General features: G+C 40.3%; 1 protein-coding gene across 1 annotated transcript; it reads right to left on the bottom strand.

Annotated features, from left to right (window-relative positions):
* Positions 1-18,902: 18,902 nt before the first annotated feature.
* On the bottom strand, positions 18,903-20,804 carry ch25h (cholesterol 25-hydroxylase). The gene is made up of 2 exons (XM_067487695.1): positions 20,346-20,804; positions 18,903-20,145 (listed from the first exon to the last, which is right to left on the bottom strand). The coding sequence occupies exons 1-2, from the start codon at positions 20,766-20,768 to the stop codon at positions 19,813-19,815; spliced, it is 756 nt and encodes a 251-aa protein (XP_067343796.1). The 5' UTR covers positions 20,769-20,804; the 3' UTR covers positions 18,903-19,812.
* Positions 20,805-21,020: the final 216 nt, after the last annotated feature.

Genomic DNA, 21,020 nt, shown 5'->3' with positions numbered 1-21,020 from the left:
AAGTGTCCTTCATAGCTTTATACCATTGTTCTCTGATCTGTGAATCCACACAGCTGATGCTCTCTCAGTAAAAATCACACAGCTTCTTCTTCTTCTTCTCCTTCTTTGTCTTCCAGCTGCTAAAAACATTTCTGGTTGTGTGTCACAGGATAAATTAAATCAGCATCCTACAAACACCTGTATAAGCTGATGTCTAATCACTGGGATCAGAGGTCTGTTCAGATTCTCACTTCTACAAAAAGACACAAACTGGTAATATTGAGGAACAAAATCAAGAGATGAAAAAAACAGTAAATGCAAATGTTCTGTGTTTTGCAGACACAGTTTGTGTTCCTTCAAAAAGATTTCATTCTCCGTCAGAAGTTCTAACACCTTTGTTTCTCACTCCAACTCCACCTGCTCAACCTTCATTCATACTGAGAACACACACACACACACACACACACACATGGATACAGAGACATATACATCCACAGACACGCACACACACACACACACACACATGGATACAGAGACATATACATGCACAGACACGCACACACACACACAAAAAAAACACACACACACACGCACACACTCTCAGTCTGGACTTTGACCGAAAATGGGAAAACAGCTGGACTCCTTACTGTGACTTTCTGGGGCTGCCTCTGATTGGCCAACTAACATCAACACACAACCAGCTCAGGAATGTGTGTGTATGTGTGTGTGTGTGTGTTTTGTTTATGGCAGTAAGAGACTGAGTCCCACACGTTCTTTGGGGTGGGGTGGGCTGTAAACAGCTTGATGTACTGAGATGTGAAGTCTGAACCCACCTGAGGAGAAGGAGCTGTTGAGAACCTGTAAAGGTGAATTAGTGGGGTCCAAGTTCAGACTGGCTCTCAGCAGCAGAGAATTGAAATGACCCTAAAAATCAGTTTGTTCCTGAGTCAGTGTAAAAACTTTTAAGAAGATGGCTGAGTTTGTTACTGTCATCACATCTAAAGAGCACAGAACCCACAGGACAACCACCTGGAACCTAAACATCTGTGAAGGTCCTCATCGGTCCAGGTTCTGGTCTAATGTTATAAGTTTCAGTTCAACCAAGCTTGTCCTGAAGTCTCTGAGCTAAATCCTGAAAACTGTATCCTCTACAGAGCAGTACTGTCCGACAATGTGGATGGAGAAAACGTCTGTAGACTAACTGAAACTGACTGTGTTTAACAGAATGGGGGTCAGTGAAACAGGTTACAATGGTTTGGGGGGTCAGAGAAACCTGACCCAGACTGAAACAGACTAGTGGACCAGAACTATCCGCTCACCAGTTATTACTGTATTGTTTAAACCAGAGCCAGACATAGAAAGGCTACATGAAATATTGAACTTTTTACCTTCAGTCAAAACAAACAGAAACAAAATATAAGAACATTTAAATCATCAATAAAAATTTTGATTGAGTTAATAATATTGAAATTGATTGATTTATGTTTCTATAGTGAGGATTTATTTCAGCATCACATTAAATCTGTTCTCTTCACACACCCACCATCTTCTGACTGGCAGGGGGGCACCAACTGTGAAAGCACTGCACAAACACTTTTTTATTAGTATTTTCATGGATTGAAATAAAAATCTGCACATCTCAACAATCAGCCTCATTAAAGGTTTTCACCTGTTATTTCCTACAACACCAGATCATGATTTAATTTGGCTTATTTGACAAAACACTTCAGACCGATCTTTACGGAGCAACGTACACAAACTGCAGGAAGGAATATGTGTTAATCTGCCTCGAGCAGGTCATCCTCTAAATCTGAGAGTGAGCGAGTCTTGTGACTCCTCTGAAGGAGTTAGAGCAGATATTATTTTCTTCCACTATCCTGTTTTGAAAAAAAAAAAATATCAGAGATATGATGTCCAACCATATTGTTACCCTAGATGGCATAAGTCTGGCCTCCAGTACTACTGCAAGGAACCTTGGAGTTATTTTTGATCAGGATCTGTCCTTTAACTCACATATAAAACAAATCTCTAGAACAGCCTTCTTCCACCTACGGAACATTGCCAAAATTAGGAGCATACTGTCTCAAAGTGATGCCGAAAAACTGGTCCATGCATTTGTTACTTCTAGGTTGGACTACTGTAATTCCCTACTTTCAGGATGCCCCAGTAACTCCCTAAAGAGCCTGCAATTAATCCAAAATGCTGCAGCAAGAGTGCTGACTAGAACTAGCAAGAGAGATCATATTTCACCTTCACTAGCTTCTCTCCATTGGCTTCCCATTAAATTTAGAATAGAATTTAAAACCCTGCTTCTTACATATAAAGCTCTGAATGGTCAGGCTCCATCATATATAGAAGACCTCATAGCACCATATCATCCCAGTAGACCACTTCGCTCTCAGAATGCAGGCCTACTTGTAGTTCCCAGAATTTCCAAAAGTAGAATGGGAGGCAGAGCCTTTAGCTATCAAGCTCCTCTCTTGTGGAACCAGCTCCCAGTTCAGATTCGGGAAGCAGACACCCTCTCTACTTTTAAGTCTAGGCTTAAAACCTTCCTCTTTAATAAAGCATATAGTTCGTTATAGTTATGCTGCCATAGGCTTAGACTGCTGGGGGACCCACCCCCCAATGCACTGAGCTCCTTTCCTCCTCTTGACCATCTCTCCTCTCCTCTCACCCCGCAATTCTCACCACTGTATGTCATTAACTCTGTGTGTTCTCTCCCGTAGTTGTCTTTGTCCTCCTCTGTCCCCCTCTCTCTGTCCCTTTCTGCAGGTGTCCCCCGGCTTTGAAGCTGTGTGTCTTCCAGCGTGCAGCTACTGGTCCTACCAATCTGCCCGATGTTTTGTTGTTGCTTTTTGTTGCTCTGTTCTTTTCTCTCTCCCCTTTCCACTCACCCCAACCGGTCGAGGCAGATGGCCGTCCACCCTGAGCCTGGTTCTGCTGGAGGTTTCTTCCGTTAAAGGGAGTTTTTCCTCTCCACTGTTGCCTATGGCTTGCTCCAGGGGGAATTGTTGGGTTCTCTTTATATATCTTTATAATCTTGACTTTATTCTGTAAAGTGCCCTGAGATGACTTTGTTGTGAATTGGCGCTATATAAATAAAGTTGAATTGAATTGAATTGAATTGAATTTTGAGCTTTTGAGGACATCCTGGTCTGGGCTGATCTACACATTGGCCAGATTCCTCTTGCAGTGTTTGTCCAGGATACTGATTCACCAATAACTGGATCCTCCAGGTCCAGGTGTGTTTATACTGCAGTCCTTTAAACAGCTTTTCACTCTGATCTCTGTTTAACTCATGTGTGTCTTCTGTTATTAAATGAAAATGTTATGGATCTTTAAAAACTCTCTGAGTAAATTTTCCACCTCCACTGATAATCATCAGTTCTACCTGTTACTGAAACTGAACATTGTCATTTATATATTATATTATCTATATTATAGTTACACTGCAGAGATGAATACATCCTTTCTTCCAGCACCTCCTTTTGTCTTTGGCCACTCCTTCATGTTGTCCTTTAGCTCCCCCTGCTGGATGTTTGTTGTCAATACACTTCTCCTGCACTGTCAGTCAGTGACCTGTACGTGGTGCTGTCTGCTGGTATTTAACGCCACAGCTTTTTCAACCTGGCAATGACATTAAATCAAAATCAGTGTTTTATATGAGTGGAAACTCATGTTTCTCTAAAACAGAAAATAGGAAATGAGGTATGTGTACTATTAGTAATTGACTGTACCCTTTTAGTGCTTACGTGCCAAATCATTCTGGTCCTTCTGGAATTTCCCAGTTGGTGTACAAACCACAGGAAGTGGGACAAAGATCTTTGGATTCATGGATGTTGCATCATCAACACACACACACAAACACACACACACACACACACACACACACACACACACACACACACAAATTATGCTCACAATTCTGTGACTCACAGAACCCTCATTGAGACCATTAACATTCAGCTTTACTGTTAATCAGAGCCAATGACAGAAGACAAAACAAACGAGGACTTGACTTATCGCTCAAATATTCTTTCACATCTCTAAATCTGTCCTAACTTTCCAAAGACATTTGGAAGCTTTCTAAAAGTACTTTTACTTTCTCAGATCAGTGTCAAATATCCACCCCCCCCCCCAAAAAAAGAAAAAACAAAAACTCACAAACACAAAGACTGACACTTGTGAGGATGTCCACTAACATAACCAACACTAAGACCATAAACTTTAGGATTTAGTGTAATTTATAATTTCTAAATACTTTCAGATTTTGTATTTTACACTGTGTTTAATGACTTTGTATCTCCTCATTGCACAAAAATGTTTTTTCACTTTAAGGAAATCCTAACGTGTCTCTGAAAATGTCTCGACTTTCCCAAAATCTGAAAAAGTTCAAATTTCCCTCAAAATGTCTCCAACACGGCCTTACTTACCTAAAAAGAAAAATTAAAAAGTATTTTTCTGAAATTGTAAAACTACATTCTTTCTAAACTGTGTCCAAAAATACGATGGAACTAAAATTTTCTAAAATGTTTTTACTGTTGTGCACATGTTAAGACCATTTAGAATTTTATAAAAAAATCCTAATTTCCCCCAATATCTCCAAAAATAATATAAATTTACAATAAAAACAAAATGTTTCCCTAAATAATCTTTCCAAATGCCAAACTGTCCACACTTGTTTTCTTCACATTTAAAAATGAGTTTTGATTATTTTTATATAATATCTTTATATAATTATGTTTTATAAAACATCTGAACTTTCTTAAAAAGTATCTATAAATCTATATATCTTAAAAATATAAATATGTGTTCATTTTGATGAAATTCACATTAAAATTAGTCACATTTAGACGAAATGTTTTTTTCTAAAATTGTCTCAAGATGTGTCTGACAAAATCCCCATCTTATGACTTTTCACTCTCCAACGCTCCACTCTTTGTGAGACATGTTCTTACTGTCTAAAGGCCCCCAGGGTCTAAAGTGAGGGGGAGGGGGACTTACAAACGTGTTATCCCAGAGGTCCCTGAGATCAGAGCTTTGTCAATGTACCATCACTCTGCACTGCATTCAGAATATACTTTATACTTGAGTATTAGCATCAGTATGTTCTTAATGTCACATCAGAATGTGACGCAGGAAGATCGAGTGGTCGTCCACCAATCTCGCAGTAGTTGGTTCATTCCCAGGGTCCTCCACTCACATATTGTACTATCCTTGAGCAAGACACCAATTACCATGAATTTTCAGAGCATATTTGTGTCATCAATGTTATGAAGTAACACTTGATGACGCATGTAGCAGAGCACAATTATGATGCAGCTGTGCGGGTGTGAGTCCAGGTGAGCACAGAGTATGTAGATATAAAACTTTATTGATGTGACCGAAGGACACACTGATTTTTACAAACATATACTCTGACTTACACAAAAGTACACAAGGGCTTGTTAAGAGCTTCAACAAAAACAACAACAAAAACTAAAGCAAAAGAAAGAGAAGGGTGTTAAATAAAAGATGAGATTCACATTTGTGCAGCAGGAGCGGTTCGATAACAGCTCCCTCGGTGCTCCGATCAGACAGAGGAAAGTCACAGCATCAGCAACTGTGTTATTTCAGATCATCAGCCTGCTCTCTGCAGATCTCTGTTCCCAGCGGTCATCTATGGAGGAGAAAGGAGACTAAAATCCGGATAGAGTGGGATGGTGCCGCATGAACATCAGCGCTGTCAGTAGTAACAAGTCATTAACTCAATACTCGAGTTTCCTCATTAAGGAAACTGTGAGGAGCAAGAAGACACTTTATGTTTGTCCCATGAAGAAAACATGAAAACACAGTGGGTGTCAGTTGTGTCAAAACATCAAACAGTATGTGACATGTCACAAAGCAACGTAAAGGTGGGCTGGTGGGTGCACTCGTGATTTCTGATCGCTAATGTCGTGCTTTTTGAAATCGCCCTGACGTTAGTCAGTGGAGAGGTTTCAAGTTCCTTTTTTAACCAACTGCAGCAGCTGGATTCAACCTCAGTTCAACTCCACAAACCTTACAAGGAGAACAATTAGCTAAATTTCCACTCTCACTGAAACAACAATGACACAAGTATTTGTCGACCCGTCGGCCAAACAGGGATCCTCGTCCTGCCTCGACATGCCAGTCACGTCACAGATCCACTCTGTCTTTAATTATTACTGGACACGTTCCAGATATCCGAGCCGAGCTGAGAAACACTGAATGAATGTTGACTTTCATGTGGGTGTGGGTGTGAGTGGAGGCAGGTCTGCACAGGTACAGGCAGATGAAATATAATGCAACACGTGCAGGTTGTTTAGGCTGCGACTTTGCTTCAGATGAAAAGACGGAACGAATTCACTGATGTGAAACAGCCACACACTGAATGACATAACTTGCGTTTAAAGTACTAAAGTGGAGTTTTAGCCTCTAAACTATTTTTCAAACTCATACCTAACAATTGCTTCTTTGTAACCCTGACAGTGGATCATTCTGTCCAGCATTGTGGACAAAGTTCAAATCTGTCGTACATACTGCAGTAAAAGAGCTGATTGGTTCTGAAATGTACTCATGGTTCTTCTGGTAAAAGTCCTTATAGACATGGGAAAACACTTTTAACACAATAAACTGCAGAGCAGAAAACATTAATTGCACAAACTGACACACATTAAATATCAAATAGTGTCAATTACTACAGTTAAGAAGCAGCCTGAGATCAGCTACAGTCACTGATGAACTGATTATGAAGATTATGAGCTTTCATTTTGAAAAGTGTCATTTGTACCAATTCCAAATATTTCATAGTTTTAGCATCTGAAATTATTTTACAGATTGTGACCTCCTCTAGAATCTGTTTTAGCTTCACCGCTGGACTCTCCAGGTTTTCCCAGAGTGGAAAGAATCTCGACTCTCAAAACGTAGGGGCTTGCACTGGACCAGTCAGCACTGAGACTGATGTCCACACTGGTTGAAGTTATGCCTGCATAATTTTGTAGCAGGTGTTTATTTAAATCCCAGGTGGTAGTGAACTCAACAGTCCCAAAAGCTTTGGCTAATCTAGTGAAATGTCAAACTCCTGCAGACAGTGGTTCTCCATGGGTTCTTTCCCAGGTTGATAGTCAGGTAGTCCCATTGTGGTCACAGCACTGAAAGAGTTGAACCCTTTTGGTAGCACATCAATTCTGTCTGGTATTGAATATCAGATATTGTAGCTTTCTATGTGAATGCTGTCTGGCATTAAACCACTGGGACAGCTTTTCTCTGGGCCTGACACACAGAGTACTGTAGCATCTGTCACACTAAGTGGATGCATATTCACATGATTATCATGGTCCCAGCATGGGACATTGCCAAGCACACAGGGGAGCTCTGTCTGCATCATTGTCGGACGATGCCTGTGCTCTGTGCACTCCTCTACTTGATGTCGACGAGATACCTGGATTCCGTTTCCTCAGTGTCCTCCTGGGATCATGAGTTCTCCCAGTTCTTAGTAGAATGCTTTACCATGCTTTGCTTCTTCTCCAAGGCTGAGAGCAGGAGAAGGGACTCAGTTTTAGCCTCTGAGGATTCTCTCCACTCCAAGCAAGTCCTGTTTTGACTGATGGTTATGTTGGACCAGATCCTAAACCGCATTCACCCTCTGTCCTCCTTCGATTTATTCATGGGTTCAGATGAAGTTCACTATGTTTTCTTCTGTAAGAACCCTGAGTTGCTTTGGGCTTTCACATTGGACCCAAACTGTTCTCTATGTGCAGCCTGAGGTCTTTGACTCTGTGTCCAGTACATCAGGCACAGCCAAACTGTTCAACATACCCATACCAACAGAAAAAGTTTGGTCCTTTGTCCCTTCAGATCACTGTCATGTTTGGTAATAGAACTGACCACAGACAAGTTGTGAAGAGCAGGTGCCTGATTTAACATGTTACAGTCTGAAATAATTTCTTTCTTTTTTCTAGTATTTTATTAGGTTCAGTTTTGTCTTATTGTTTTGATCGAGACTGCCCATGTGTTTCCATATCCGTGTTTCCAGGGAAGTGTTTCTCCTCTTGTCACACATATTTGTGTTCACAGTGAGATTTTGACTTTATTGTGTCCATCCACTTATTTCCTTCCTGAGGATTTCTACACCTCCCTCGATGACTTTCTTTCTGCTTGATTGTTAGATACGTTTACTGTGGGAGGGGTTTTCCTTTTGCCTGGAAATTCCTCCTCATTATCTGCGTGGGTCTGGAGAGTGAAACTCTGCTTCCCACTCAGTTATGAGTTTGAGGTTATTAATGGCTCCGTCCATTAGAGAAAAATCTCACTTGTGACTCATGGCAGACCTTACAATTCAGATTTGTCTTCCACTTTGTGAGAGGGGAGATCTAAAACGACGATTCTCAAATGCCAAGTCTGTACAACATGAGTCAGACTTCTCAGGAATTAGAGCTGAGATTTTACTCCTTAGCTGATAAACTACTCCACTGCACCACATACACACTTTACTTCCTACTGTCTTTTCTCCAACCTTGGTTTTTGTATTGCTTCTTACTAAATCAGAAGAGTCAAAAGAAATAAAAGTCAATGATTTACCAGTAACTCATCAGAAATCAGGTTTGTGAAGTGCATCTGTCCTTGACTCTGTATGTGAATAAAACTGAACCAGTCCTGAACACCTCTATTTTCTGCAGAAACTTTATTAATGAGACACATGTGGAACAAATTTAGACCAGACTTGCACATTCATGCATCAGGTTCAGCAGTGTTGACATACTTCTTATATGACAAATAATATTTCTTCAAGCAGGTACTTGAGTTTGTGAACTGTGACGTCAGAGTGAATATGGTTGATTTCAGATGAGATTATGAGCCCACTGGGGAAAATCAGATTTAGCATGAGAAACTTGCAGCAGAGCTAAAAATATTCTCAGTGAGAAAATTCTGAGAAGCTCCACAGATAAAATCGATGATATTATCAGATCAGATGGAAAAAACAAAGCTCGAAACAGGTTTAATGTTTATTCTGGAAAAGCCTGAAATGTGATTTAAAACCATGTAAACATCAGTGACAGTAGGTGTAGAAGAACAGGAAAATCCAGCATTTTCATAGTATGAAGACTTTATTAATGAAACATCTTTTATTCTCATTAAATTATGAACTTCAGCTTGAACATTTTCTTGAAATATCATGAACCATCCTTCATGAAATATGAAAGACCAATATCTAATCTCCCCTTTATTTCTAAAATAATTGAAAAAGTAGTCGCAAAACAATTATGTGATCACCTTCATAGGAATAATTTGTATGAAGAGTTTCAGTCAGGATTTAGAGTTCATCATAGTACAGAAACAGCACTGGAAAAAGTCACCAACGATCTTCTCATGGCCTCAGATAATGGACTCATCTCTATACTTGTTCTGTTAGATCTTAGTGCTGCATTCGATACCATTGATCATAACATTTTATTACAGAGACTGGAACATGAAATTGGAATTACAGGAACTGCACTAGGTTGGTTTAAATCTTATCTGTCTGATAGATTTCAATTTGTTCATGTTAATGATGAATCCTCCATGCACACAAAGGTTAGCTATGGAGTTCCACAAGGCTCTGTGTTAGGACCAATACTTTTTACTTTATATATGTCTCCTTTAGGCAACATTATTAGAAAACACTCCATAAATTTCCACTGTTATGCTGATGATACCCAGCTATATTTATCTATGGAACCAGATGAAAATAATCAGTTAATAAAGCTTCAAGCCTACAAGACATAAAGGCCTGGATGTCCCACAATTTTTTACTTTTAAACTCAGACAAAACTGAAGTCATAGTATTTGGGCCCAAAAATATCAGAGATATGATGTCCAACCATATTGTTACCCTAGATGGCATAAGTCTGGCCTCCAGTACTACTGCAAGGAACATTGGAGTTATTTTTGATCAGGATCTGTCCTTTAAGTCACATATAAAACAAATCTCTAGAACAGCCTTCTTCCACCTACGGAACATTGCCAAAATTAGGAGCATACTGTCTCAAAGTGATGCCGAAAAACTGGTCCATGCATTTGTTACTTCTAGGTTGGACTACTGTAATTCCCTACTTTCAGGATGCCCCAGTAACTCCCTAAAGAGCCTGCAATTAATCCAAAATGCTGCAGCAAGAGTGCTGACTGGAACTAGCAAGAGAGATCATATTTCACCTTCACTAGCTTCTCTCCATTGGCTTCCCATTAAATTTAGAATAGAATTTAAAACCCTGCTTCTTACATATAAAGCTCTGAATGGTCAGGCTCCATCATATATAGAAGACCTCATAGCACCATATCATCCCAGTAGACCACTTCGCTCTCAGAATGCAGGCCTACTTGTAGTTCCCAGAATTTCCAAAAGTAGAATGGGAGGCAGAGCCTTTAGCTATCAAGCTCCTCTCTTGTGGAACCAGCTCCCAGTTCAGATTCGGGAAGCAGACACCCTCTCTACTTTTAAGTCTAGGCTTAAAACCTTCCTCTTTAATAAAGCATATAGTTCGTTATAGTTATGCTGCCATAGGCTTAGACTGCTGGGGGACCCACCCCCCAATGCACTGAGCTCCTTTCCTCCTCTTGACCATCTCTCCTCTCCTCTCACCCCGCAATTGTCACCACTGTATGTCATTAACTCTGTGTGTTCTCTCCCGTAGTTGTCTTTGTCCTCCTCTGTCCCCCTCTCTCTGTCCCTTTCTGCAGGTGTCCCCCGGCTTTGAAGCTGTGTGTCTTCCAGCGTGCAGCTACTGGTCCTACCAATCTGCCCGATGTTTTGTTGTTGCTTTTTGTTGCTCTGTTCTTTTCTCTCTCCCCTTTCCACTCACCCCAACCGGTCGAGGCAGATGGCCGTCCACCCTGAGCCTGGTTCTGCTGGAGGTTTCTTCCGTTAAAGGGAGTTTTTCCTCTCCACTGTTGCCTATGGCTTGCTCCAGGGGGAATTGTTGGGTTCTCTTTATATATCTTTATAATCTTGACTTTATTCTGTAAAGTGCCCTGAGATGACTTTGTTCTGAATTGGCGCTATATAAATAAAGTTGAATTGAATTGAATTGAATTGAAAGTCAAATTTTAGCTTTGAAATCTCGGATTATATTTCTGTCTGTATAATTACAATTTTAAACTTCATTCTGTGCAAAGTATAAAGAGTCTCTTTCTCCGGTCATTTTACATTATTATTTTTCCTTTCTTGCTGTGCTTTACATTTTTCACGTTGCTATCATGATATATTTTTCTATTTTTGAATTTACTCAATTCTTTAGTAATCTTTATGCTTTATTATTTGAAGCTTTATCTAATGTTCATATTTTTAATGTTCTATCATTTAAATTTGTCAATGTTAATTTATTTTTTAATTGGTTTTAGTCAAGCTTCAGCAGCAGTTCCATACAGAGAACAGGATAGTCTGGCGTCACAAACAGCTTTAACAGCTCTTCAGCATGACAAAAAAATTACATGACAAAATCCTGCTGCAGCTGCAGGTTTGAGATTTTGATCTTCTGTGCATCATGATGCTGTGACGGTTCATTGTGTGCAGCCATTCAGAGCCTGAGTATTGTGGGACACAGCTAGAACAAAAATCACATTCATCTGGACTCTTATTGGATTATCGATGGATTACAGTGAATAATAGTGCAGAGATGCTGCACTAAACCAAGTTTCCCATAACCCTGTGTTTCATAACTTTTTGCTGGCTTTGTTAAACTGATTATTGCTAATTTAATAGTTTTTGAAATTGTGCTTAACTTTTAAAATACAGAAATACTATTTACAGAAATAATAAAATAACATATGAATCATTATGGTTTTAGCCATAGCTGGAAAATTAAGAAACATACATCTAGAAGATACACTTACTTTTTCCCCTTCCCACCCTTTTCTCATACTAATTAAGCAACCCAGTATGTAAAAGAAACAAAAACAATCCAATCAATCAACATTTCTCTTCATACCCAGACCCAGGCTTTGACAGATCAGGAGCCAAATCTACAAGAAAAAAATTCTTTTCCATCACCAGTCGGTACATTTAAGATGCAACCGTTCACTCTTGATGAACTCCATTAAGCACTACCAGTGAGGTCCCAGCTGAATATTACACTTCTGTCACAGTCTGTCACCAGGAACTTAACAAATTAATATGACCACTGCATTCATATGTCTTTTACCTAAACCCTACTCAAGAAACACCTACTCACCCTTCCAGTTATCATCCTCTCTCACTAATCAACATAAATATAAAACTTATTACCCAAACTAGAATAGAGACAGTCCCGCCTTCATAATCCAGACCAAATGCAGACTGTGCTCTTAGACTATTCAACTATTCAACAATCTCTCTCCACAAGATCAAATCAAAGCCATAATTATAAGATGCAGAAAAGGCTTTTGGATAAATTAATCGCAAATGGGATTACATCATTGTGGTTTTCAATTCACCAGACAAATATCCCCCCCACCCCACCCCTTTTCAACGAACAGCTCACAGCACCCAAACAAAAAATGTACAGAATCCAAGACATGAATACATAACATAGAATTAGTCTTTATGCAGTAAAGACAATTTATTAGTATACCTTCAAGATCCCTGTGATTCATTACAAGAAATGTTTAATATCATTAATACATTTTCCATCATTTAAATTACACAGTAAACTGGAACAAATTAACTACGGTATGTTACCACTTACAAAGGATGCCTGAGACCCTTTAGCTCAACACTCCCCCTCCCACTCCACAATGGCAAAATTAAACAGATATTCATTTTTTCCCCAGGCTGTCAGAAGTTATTGCCCTCAATTACACGCCTCCGGTAAAAAGGAAATCATGATTTCTTAAGGCTAAAATAATCTCCTACTCTCAACTATGTATTAATCAACTCTCTATTTTCAGTGCTTCTCACGCCCCTGCAGACAAATGGTTCAAACACTGTTATTGGAAAAACAAAAAAGCTAAAATCCCCTTTTCAACATTACAAAAGAAAAAAATCGCAAGGTGGCCTATAAGCCCCAAACTTTCATCTTTACATCATGGTAAATCAACTACTGTGTTGAATTAAACTGATTCAGAAAGACAAATACAACGACTTATGGACCAAATTAGAACCAAATCAGTGTGAGATATTTTTGTTTCTTCCACACATTGAGTAAACAAATAATTTGAAAAGCAGCACAATTTTTACAGCTCTGACAGCCTGGTAAAAAGGTTATCATTACTACTGTAAGTCAATGTAGGTCCCAACTTTCTGTTACACAACACTTCTATCTGCTTCACACCAGGCCAGTGCAGAGGAATCACTCACTTTCATCACCTTTTTTAAAAATAATCATTTCATATTGTTCAACAAACTGACCCAGGTGTTTTAGCCAATTACAGACCAATATCTAATCTCCCCTTTATTTCTAAAATAATTGAAAAAGTAGTCGCAAAACAATTATGTGATCACCTTCATAGGAATAATTTGTATGAAGACTTTCAGTCAGGATTTACAGTTCATCATAGTACAGAAACAGCACTGGTAAAAGTCACCAACAATCTTCTCATGGCCTCAGATAATGGACTCATCTCTATACTTGTTCTGTTGGATCTTAGTGCTACATTTGATACCATTGATCATAACATTTTATTACAGAGATTGGAACATGAAATTGGAATTACAGGAACTACACTAAGTTGGTTTAAATCTTATCTGCCTGATAGATTTCAATTTGTTCATGTTAATGATGAATCCTCCATGCACACAAAGGTTAGCTATGGAGTTCCACAAGGCTCTGGGTTAGGACCAATACTTTTTACTTTATATATGTCTCCTTTAGCCAACATTATTAGAAAACACTCCATAAATTTCCACTGTTATGCTGATGATACCCAGCTATATTTATCTATGGAACCAGATGAAAATAATCAGTTAATAAAGCTTCAAGCCTACAAGACATAAAGGCCTGGATGTCCCACAATTGTTTACTTTTAAACTCAGACAAAACTGAAGTCATAGTATTTGGGCCCAAAAATCTCAGAGATATGATGTCCAACCATATTGTCACACTAGTCTGGCCTCCAGTACTACTGCAAGGAACCTTGGAGTTATTTTTGATCAGGATCTGTCCTTTAACTCACATATAAAACAAATCTCTAGAACAGCCTTCTTCCACCTACGGAACATTGCCAAAAGTAGGAGCATCCTGTCTCAAAGTGATGCCTGAAAAACTGGTCCATGCATTTGTTACTTCTAGGTTGGACTACTGTAATTCCCTACTTTCAGGATGCCCCAGTAACTCCCTAAAGAGCCTGCAATTAATCCAAAATGCTACAGCAAGAGTGCTGACTGGAACTAGCAAGAGAGATCATATTTCACCTTCACTAGCTTCTCTCCATTGGCTTCCCATTAAATTTAGAATAGAATTTAAAACCCTGCTTCTTACATATAAATCTCAGAATGGTCAGGCTCCATCATATATAGAAGACCTCATAGCACCATATCATCCCAGTAGACCACTTCACTCTCAGAATGCAGGCCTACTTGTGGTTCCCAGAATTTCCGAAAGTAGAATGGGAGGTAGAGCCTTTAGCTATCAAGCTCCTCTCTTGTGGAACCAGCTCCCAGTTCAGATTCGGGAAGCAGACACCCTCTCTACTTTTAAGTCTAGGCTTAAAACCTTCCTTTTTATAGTTATAGTTATGCTGCCATAGGCTTAGACGGCTGGGGGACCCACCCCCCAATGCACGGAGCTCCTTTCCTCCTCTTGACCATCTCTCCTCTCCTCTCACCCCGCAATTGTCACCACTGTATGTCATTAACTCTGTGTGTTCTCTCCCGTAGTTGTCTTTGTCCTCCTCTGTCCCCCTCTCTCTGTCCTTTTCTGCAGGTGTCCCCCGGCTTTGAAGCTGTGTGTCTTCCAGCGTGCAGCTACTGGTCCTACCAATCTGCCCGATGTTTTGTTGTTGCTTTTTGTTGCTCTGTTCTTTTCTCTCTCCCCTTTCCACTCACCCCAACCGGTCGAGGCAGATGGCCGTCCACCCTGAGCCTGGTTCTGCTGGAGGTTTCTTCCGTTAAAGGGAGTTTTTCCTCTCCACTGTTGGCTATGGCTTGCTCCAGGGGGAATTGTTGGGTTCTCTTTATATATATTTATAATCTTGACTTTATTCTGTAAAGTGCCCTGAGATGACTTTGTTGTGAATTGGCGCTATATAAATAAAGTTGAATTGAATTGAATTAAAATTGAATTGATACACAGAGTTGGGGGAAAACAGTATGTCCAGTACCAAAAAATTAAATCCTTAATTTTAAAAACATTTGAAAAAGCATTTGAGCAACAACCCACTGAAGCCCTCACAGAAGTTCAGAGAAAATGTTTAAAATGGGTTTGCCTGACACAGACCCCTGTTCACAGTGCAAGTTGGGCAACACTGAGGATTATGTCCATGCTACATCTGGAGCTCCATAACTCGCTTTGTTCTAGAACATAACAGATGAAATAATAAAGGAACCCACTGTTCATCCCCCTACCTACAAGGAAAACAATCTAAAAAACATATTTCATGATGACCACTGGATCAGCTGTCTGACAGGATACATCACAATCGAGAAATACCATTTCAGCCTCCAATGACATGTGGGATCCATCTTTAAATCACTTCAATTTAAACCAGATACCAGGACCCACACACAGCTCCACACCTGTACAGATGTAGAACAGATCGTTGTCATCATATACAATTATTGGATTGTTGTTATTATTGGAAAATAATTTTTACAGTATTTCACAGCTCAGACCAAATACACAAATCTTGAAAGCAATATTGGCTGTGAGGCAGGTGCAGCCGAAGGCTACAAAGGTGCTACAGGTGACGATGACTCTGTGCCGAAGCCACGAGTGCATGTTTTGTTGGCTCATAGCTCATAGATCTGATAACCAGACATAAGGGAACAATTATTGAGAGGAGGTGGAGGTTTGTGAAGAAGAAGATAATGAACAGGAAAATAAAATGGCTCTTTTCACTGTTTCACCAGGGATGACAAAGATGAAAAAAGTGTTCAGGTCTGCATCAAAACACAGAACCTTTTCAGATCCCCTGTTCACTTTTTAAATGCTGATATGTTGCAGCCTGATACTACAGTTTTTTTTTATTAGTCTACTCTCAGGGTTACATGGCCACATTGAAGAGTATATTTAAATGGAAAGGGTGGACCCTGACGACCACGTGTTTTTTTGTAAATCATGGTTGTGTAAGCAGCACCCACTCTTCGTCTCACTCAGTATGATTTATTCTGCAGGAATGCTAGCAATTAACAGACACTGTGTGTGTGTCTCTGTGTGTGTGTATATGTCTGGAAGTAGCTGGTTACTTAAGAAAACAGCTGAAAGCAATAAACAATGAACTTATCTATGGTTTGTCAGTAATAAAGTATATTAGTTAACACACCACCACCAAACTGTCTCTGTTGTCTGTCAGGCTTTAGCTTTACATTACTTTGACTTGATGTACAATAATATTATAAAAATGAGGTGTGATGTGTGTGTAGATGACATATGAAGGGCAAATAGTGTGTTCACTTGGTTTATTGCAGAATGTTGCCGCTCATTGCTCTGCTGCAGGAGAAGCTGCAGCTACAGTTTTTCACTTCTACTGTGTAGTTGGTGCTGCGTGTGCTTATTCCAATAATGGTCTTTCCTGCAGGAAGTTTGTACTTTTCCAAGAGATATGCAATGTTTTGGTGCTTTGGTGAGAGATTTTGTGGTTTGTATGCACAGTTTTACAAAAGTAGGTTCATAGACAGTGCCTCAGATCAGGGGGTAGAGGACAGGAAATTATGTAATGACAAATGACTGTGTGTGCGTGTGTGTGTGTATGTGTGTGTGTGTGTGTGTGGGGGGGGGGGTCTGGGAAGTCTGATGGTTTCTGGGAAACTAATCCTTTCATTCCGTGTGTAACTGCCTCACTCCTGCTGAAGAATACTCTGTATACTGCAGACAGTACTATTACTCAGTTTCATTTGGTCAGTTTCATTTCAGTCCTGGGGAGAACAAAAAGGTGGGAAACAAACCATATTAACTGAGTTCATCATTTTACCTGTGATACTCCAGTACAGGGTTCATACTGTGTGGTACTGCGGTGAGTATGTGCACATCAGAGGTGCAGCAGAAATAAAAAGACGTGTCACTGATTTCAACACCTGAGCTGCAACAGTAGACACCAGTAGCAACATGAACATTACATCCTGTCCTTTGTGGGGTTGTAACTGAGGCTGAGTCAACTCTCTGCTCAAGTGACATCTTCACTTCAGTTTAGGATTAAAAGGAGAAAACACACCTGAGATCACACCTTTTATTATGTAACATTTACACTATCCACTTTGTATGTTGGACAGTAACTTCTCCTCTGTGTTTCCTCTCTGTCCACAAAGGTTTCACTGACGTGATTTAATTAACTTTCTGTTAGTTCTGTAGTTGATCAGTTTTGTCTGTAGATGATCGTCCTATTTTTTGAGCCTTTATGCAAGTTCGGAAAGATCTATAGACGACCTCAGAAACATCCTGTTTAGTTGAGAAACTCAAACTTTAAGCTCTTTGGTTAGTTCAGTAACGTCTCCATCACTTCATAACTTCATGTTGTCAGGTCAGAAACAGCAAAGTGTTTACAGTTTTGCATTTGTCATTTTTGTTTCAACCACTGGTTTTTAGAATTTATCTTTTGTTTTATTTCCGGAATCTTTTCTGTTTTATTTCAGTTTAAAAAGAATCCACTGGTCAAAAAGATTCACTTCATCACTATAAAAATTGTGTTTGATTAAAAATATTAAATAACAGACTGAACCTCTGATTTTCAGTCAAATGAATGAATAAATGTGAGTTTTACATTTCCAGTGAAGTTAAACATTGAATCTTTGTGTGTCATGTACCCTGATGTTGTGTTGTACTGTTCTGATAAGAACTTATCATCCACTGTGCTGATTAGGTTGGATGCTGCTGGATTTAGACTTTTCCCTATCTGCTCTGTCTGTATCCTTTTCTCTTTTAAAGTGACTTTAATCATTCACTTTAGAATTGTGTTCAGTGTTTCCCTTACACAGACGGCGATTAGAGTCTAACAGGGACAGACCGAAATCGTCCCAGGTTTTCATCCTGACCTTACTTCTTTATTTGATAAGACTTAAGTTTATGTCCTGGAGCTCATGTTTTCTTCTAGTTTCATGCAGATTTGGTGGAGGACAGGTGGACAGAAACGTATTGTTCACATACTACTAGAGAGTATGTGTATTTGTTTAAGTGTGATACAAAGTGTGTCAAAGAGTCCTTGGTGGCGCAGGCTCATTAGCTCAGACGCTCGCTGACACTCTGAATAGAGAACAATGGCTGGATGTTTGTGCAGCAGCATGAGTCACAGCTCAGAGCTGTAAAAACTCAAACAGCAGCAGGGAGAGTCTGTGTGCCACAGTCAATAAGGAAGAGATTTACTGATTTCACCCATGATGCTGAAATCCCCTCAGACGTGTTCACACCTGTTTGTCCACAGACAAGTTTGTGTCAAGAATCTGACTCCCTCCAGTTGAAAACACTGAGACATGTGGCTGTCATGTGGTCATCCGTGAACCTCGGGGTCGGTGGTTTGATTCCTGCACTGCTGCAGTGACCATCAAACATTGGCACCAGTCCACAAAGTTGTGGGACATTCTCACACTATCTCAGTGTGTCTCCCATGAACACTGGACACATGGACATCAGAAGGACAGTGTGTTTCTGTCCCTGGGAGGATTTTCTTTCACACAGCTCCTCTGACTTTACCTTACAGAAATTTTTAGTAGGTCATTCTCACTGTCACCTGCTGCCACCTCGGTATGTTTTTGCATAATGAACAAACAAAAAATAACATCGATAACAGATGTAAAAACATTCACAGAAACAACAACCACATCAGGTTTTGTTGATGGTTTATTCTCTGATCTCAGCAATTGACTTCAGAACAGTAACATTCACAAAAAAGCTTCATCTTCCACAACTTTTTATATACTTTTTATCATCATCTGTCTGCTGCTGGTCATCTTTTGAAGCAGCTCAGTTTACACTTTCACACTTCCTTCATTTCACTTCCTCTGATCCACTCGACTCTGGGCACACAACAACTTTTCTACCTCTGTAGCTTATCTTATTAAATATAAGTGAAGAATAAAATATTTGGTTAAATATGGACCATAGTGGTCAACATTTAAGAAATTATTCAATATGAACATTAATGACTGTTAAAGATCAACTTTAACCTTTAAGGTTTCAGGTCAACTTGGTTGCCTATGAACATCAAACTGCGTGCTGTTAAAATCCTACATTCACATATTATTTTAATAACTTCAGTGCACAGACTTTTCTTGTTCTGTCACTCAAACACAGGTTTAGCTGCTTCATGAATCAGCTTCCTCTTTTAAACAATGAGAACTTCAAGACAAAATGACAACAGAAAAGAACCATGAACTAATTAGTACAAATTAAAACAGTTATGTGTTAAAATTGTCTGAATAAACAGAGTTTTTCTATACTTCAGTGTCACAGTAAAAGACGATCTGAGCCTTTAAAATCCTGCACATTTTTGTTAGTTTTGAAAGCTTTGGATTAGCTCAGAAAGCTATGTCAGCGTTTGGGTTCTTTACCAGTCCAGATATCCCATTAGTCCTGAACCTTTGGATGTTTCTGTCCACTACTGAATCCTTCCGATCCGCTTTAGAAACACCTGAGCTCCATAACCTGATCAGTTCTAAAACAAAACTGTTCAGATAAGCTCTGAAATATTTCAATCAGTCCACAAACTCCTGGACAGGTTCCAAATAAGTCCTCAGTCCTGTGTGCACAGCGTCCCAGCCAGACGGTCCCAGTGGGTGAAGTAGGGGGCATAATTGCACTTGTTCTTGAGGTGGTGGAGGTCGTGGTGGCGGGACCCCCCGTACAGTCCCAGTGGCACCAGACGGTGTGTGGCCCACGGCAGGTCGTAGCCGCAGTGGTCTTCCACCGACAGCCAGATGTTGACCACAAAGAAGGCAAGCTCGGTGAGGGGGTGGCAGCGCAGCAGGAGGGGGTTGGCGGCAGCGAAGAACCCCAGGCTGAGAGTCTCCCAGGCCCCAGAGTACTCAGTGGTGAGGGCAGAGGTGGAGGTGTAGGTGTGGTGCACCTGAAGGAGACAATAAGCACAATTTAAAACGTGGAAGGACAAAAAGTTTCAATATATGATGAAAACTGTTTTTATGGCAGACACATCAAAGTAAAGTCACAAACTAGACCTAAAGCTTTTCACAGTCTGAAAAGTGTCTCATAGCATTTATTCCTCAGCTCAGAGGACAAGCAGATCTCTGCAGAGTCACGAATACCAACCTTGTGGAAGTGGCGGTAGAGCCAGGGCACTTTGTGGTGCAGCAGGTGCCAGGTGAAGCTCTGGAAGTCGAAGAGCAAGAGGCAGACCAGCACCTGAGCCAGCAGGTGGGGGAGTGTCGGGGCCTCAGCTGGCAGGTGGACTGGCCTCAGGTACCAGTTCATGACGGTGAGCGGGAAAATGAAGACCAGGTGGTTGTAGAGCGTCAGAGCAAGGCAGTTCCTGACTGAGTCCCAGCTGATGGAGCTCTGAGGCTGCAGCTTGTACCTGCGAACCAGGGCCCACCTGCAGGACAGCACATCCAGCAGCAGGAAGGGAAGGCAGAAAGACAGGTAGACGGACAGCGAGAAAAAGATGGGGAAGAACGGGGACATCAGGACTGAAGAGTGTCCCAGGATGAAAGACCAAAGAGGCTGCAGTAGCATACTGATGAATTCCAGTGGCTTCAGCCTGAGAGTGTGTGTAGAATTTCATCACCCCAGCTGCTTTTATTAGACTCAGCTCCTCCCTCTGCAGTCTGACCCCTCCCTCCTGTGCCTTATAGGGACTGTTCCTGCAAGAGGAAATGTGATGTCAGGCGGAGAAAGGAAAGTCCACAGTTCAGTAAAATGCCTGCAGGCACCACTTTCCTGCTGCTGCTGCTCAGAATGGAAAGTTATTACCATTGTGCTGTCTCG

This window comes from Channa argus, chromosome 20, assembly GCF_033026475.1.
Source record: "Channa argus isolate prfri chromosome 20, Channa argus male v1.0, whole genome shotgun sequence".
Classification (NCBI taxonomy): Eukaryota; Metazoa; Chordata; class Actinopteri; order Anabantiformes; family Channidae; genus Channa; species Channa argus.
This window is presented reverse-complemented; position numbering and strand designations above follow the sequence as displayed.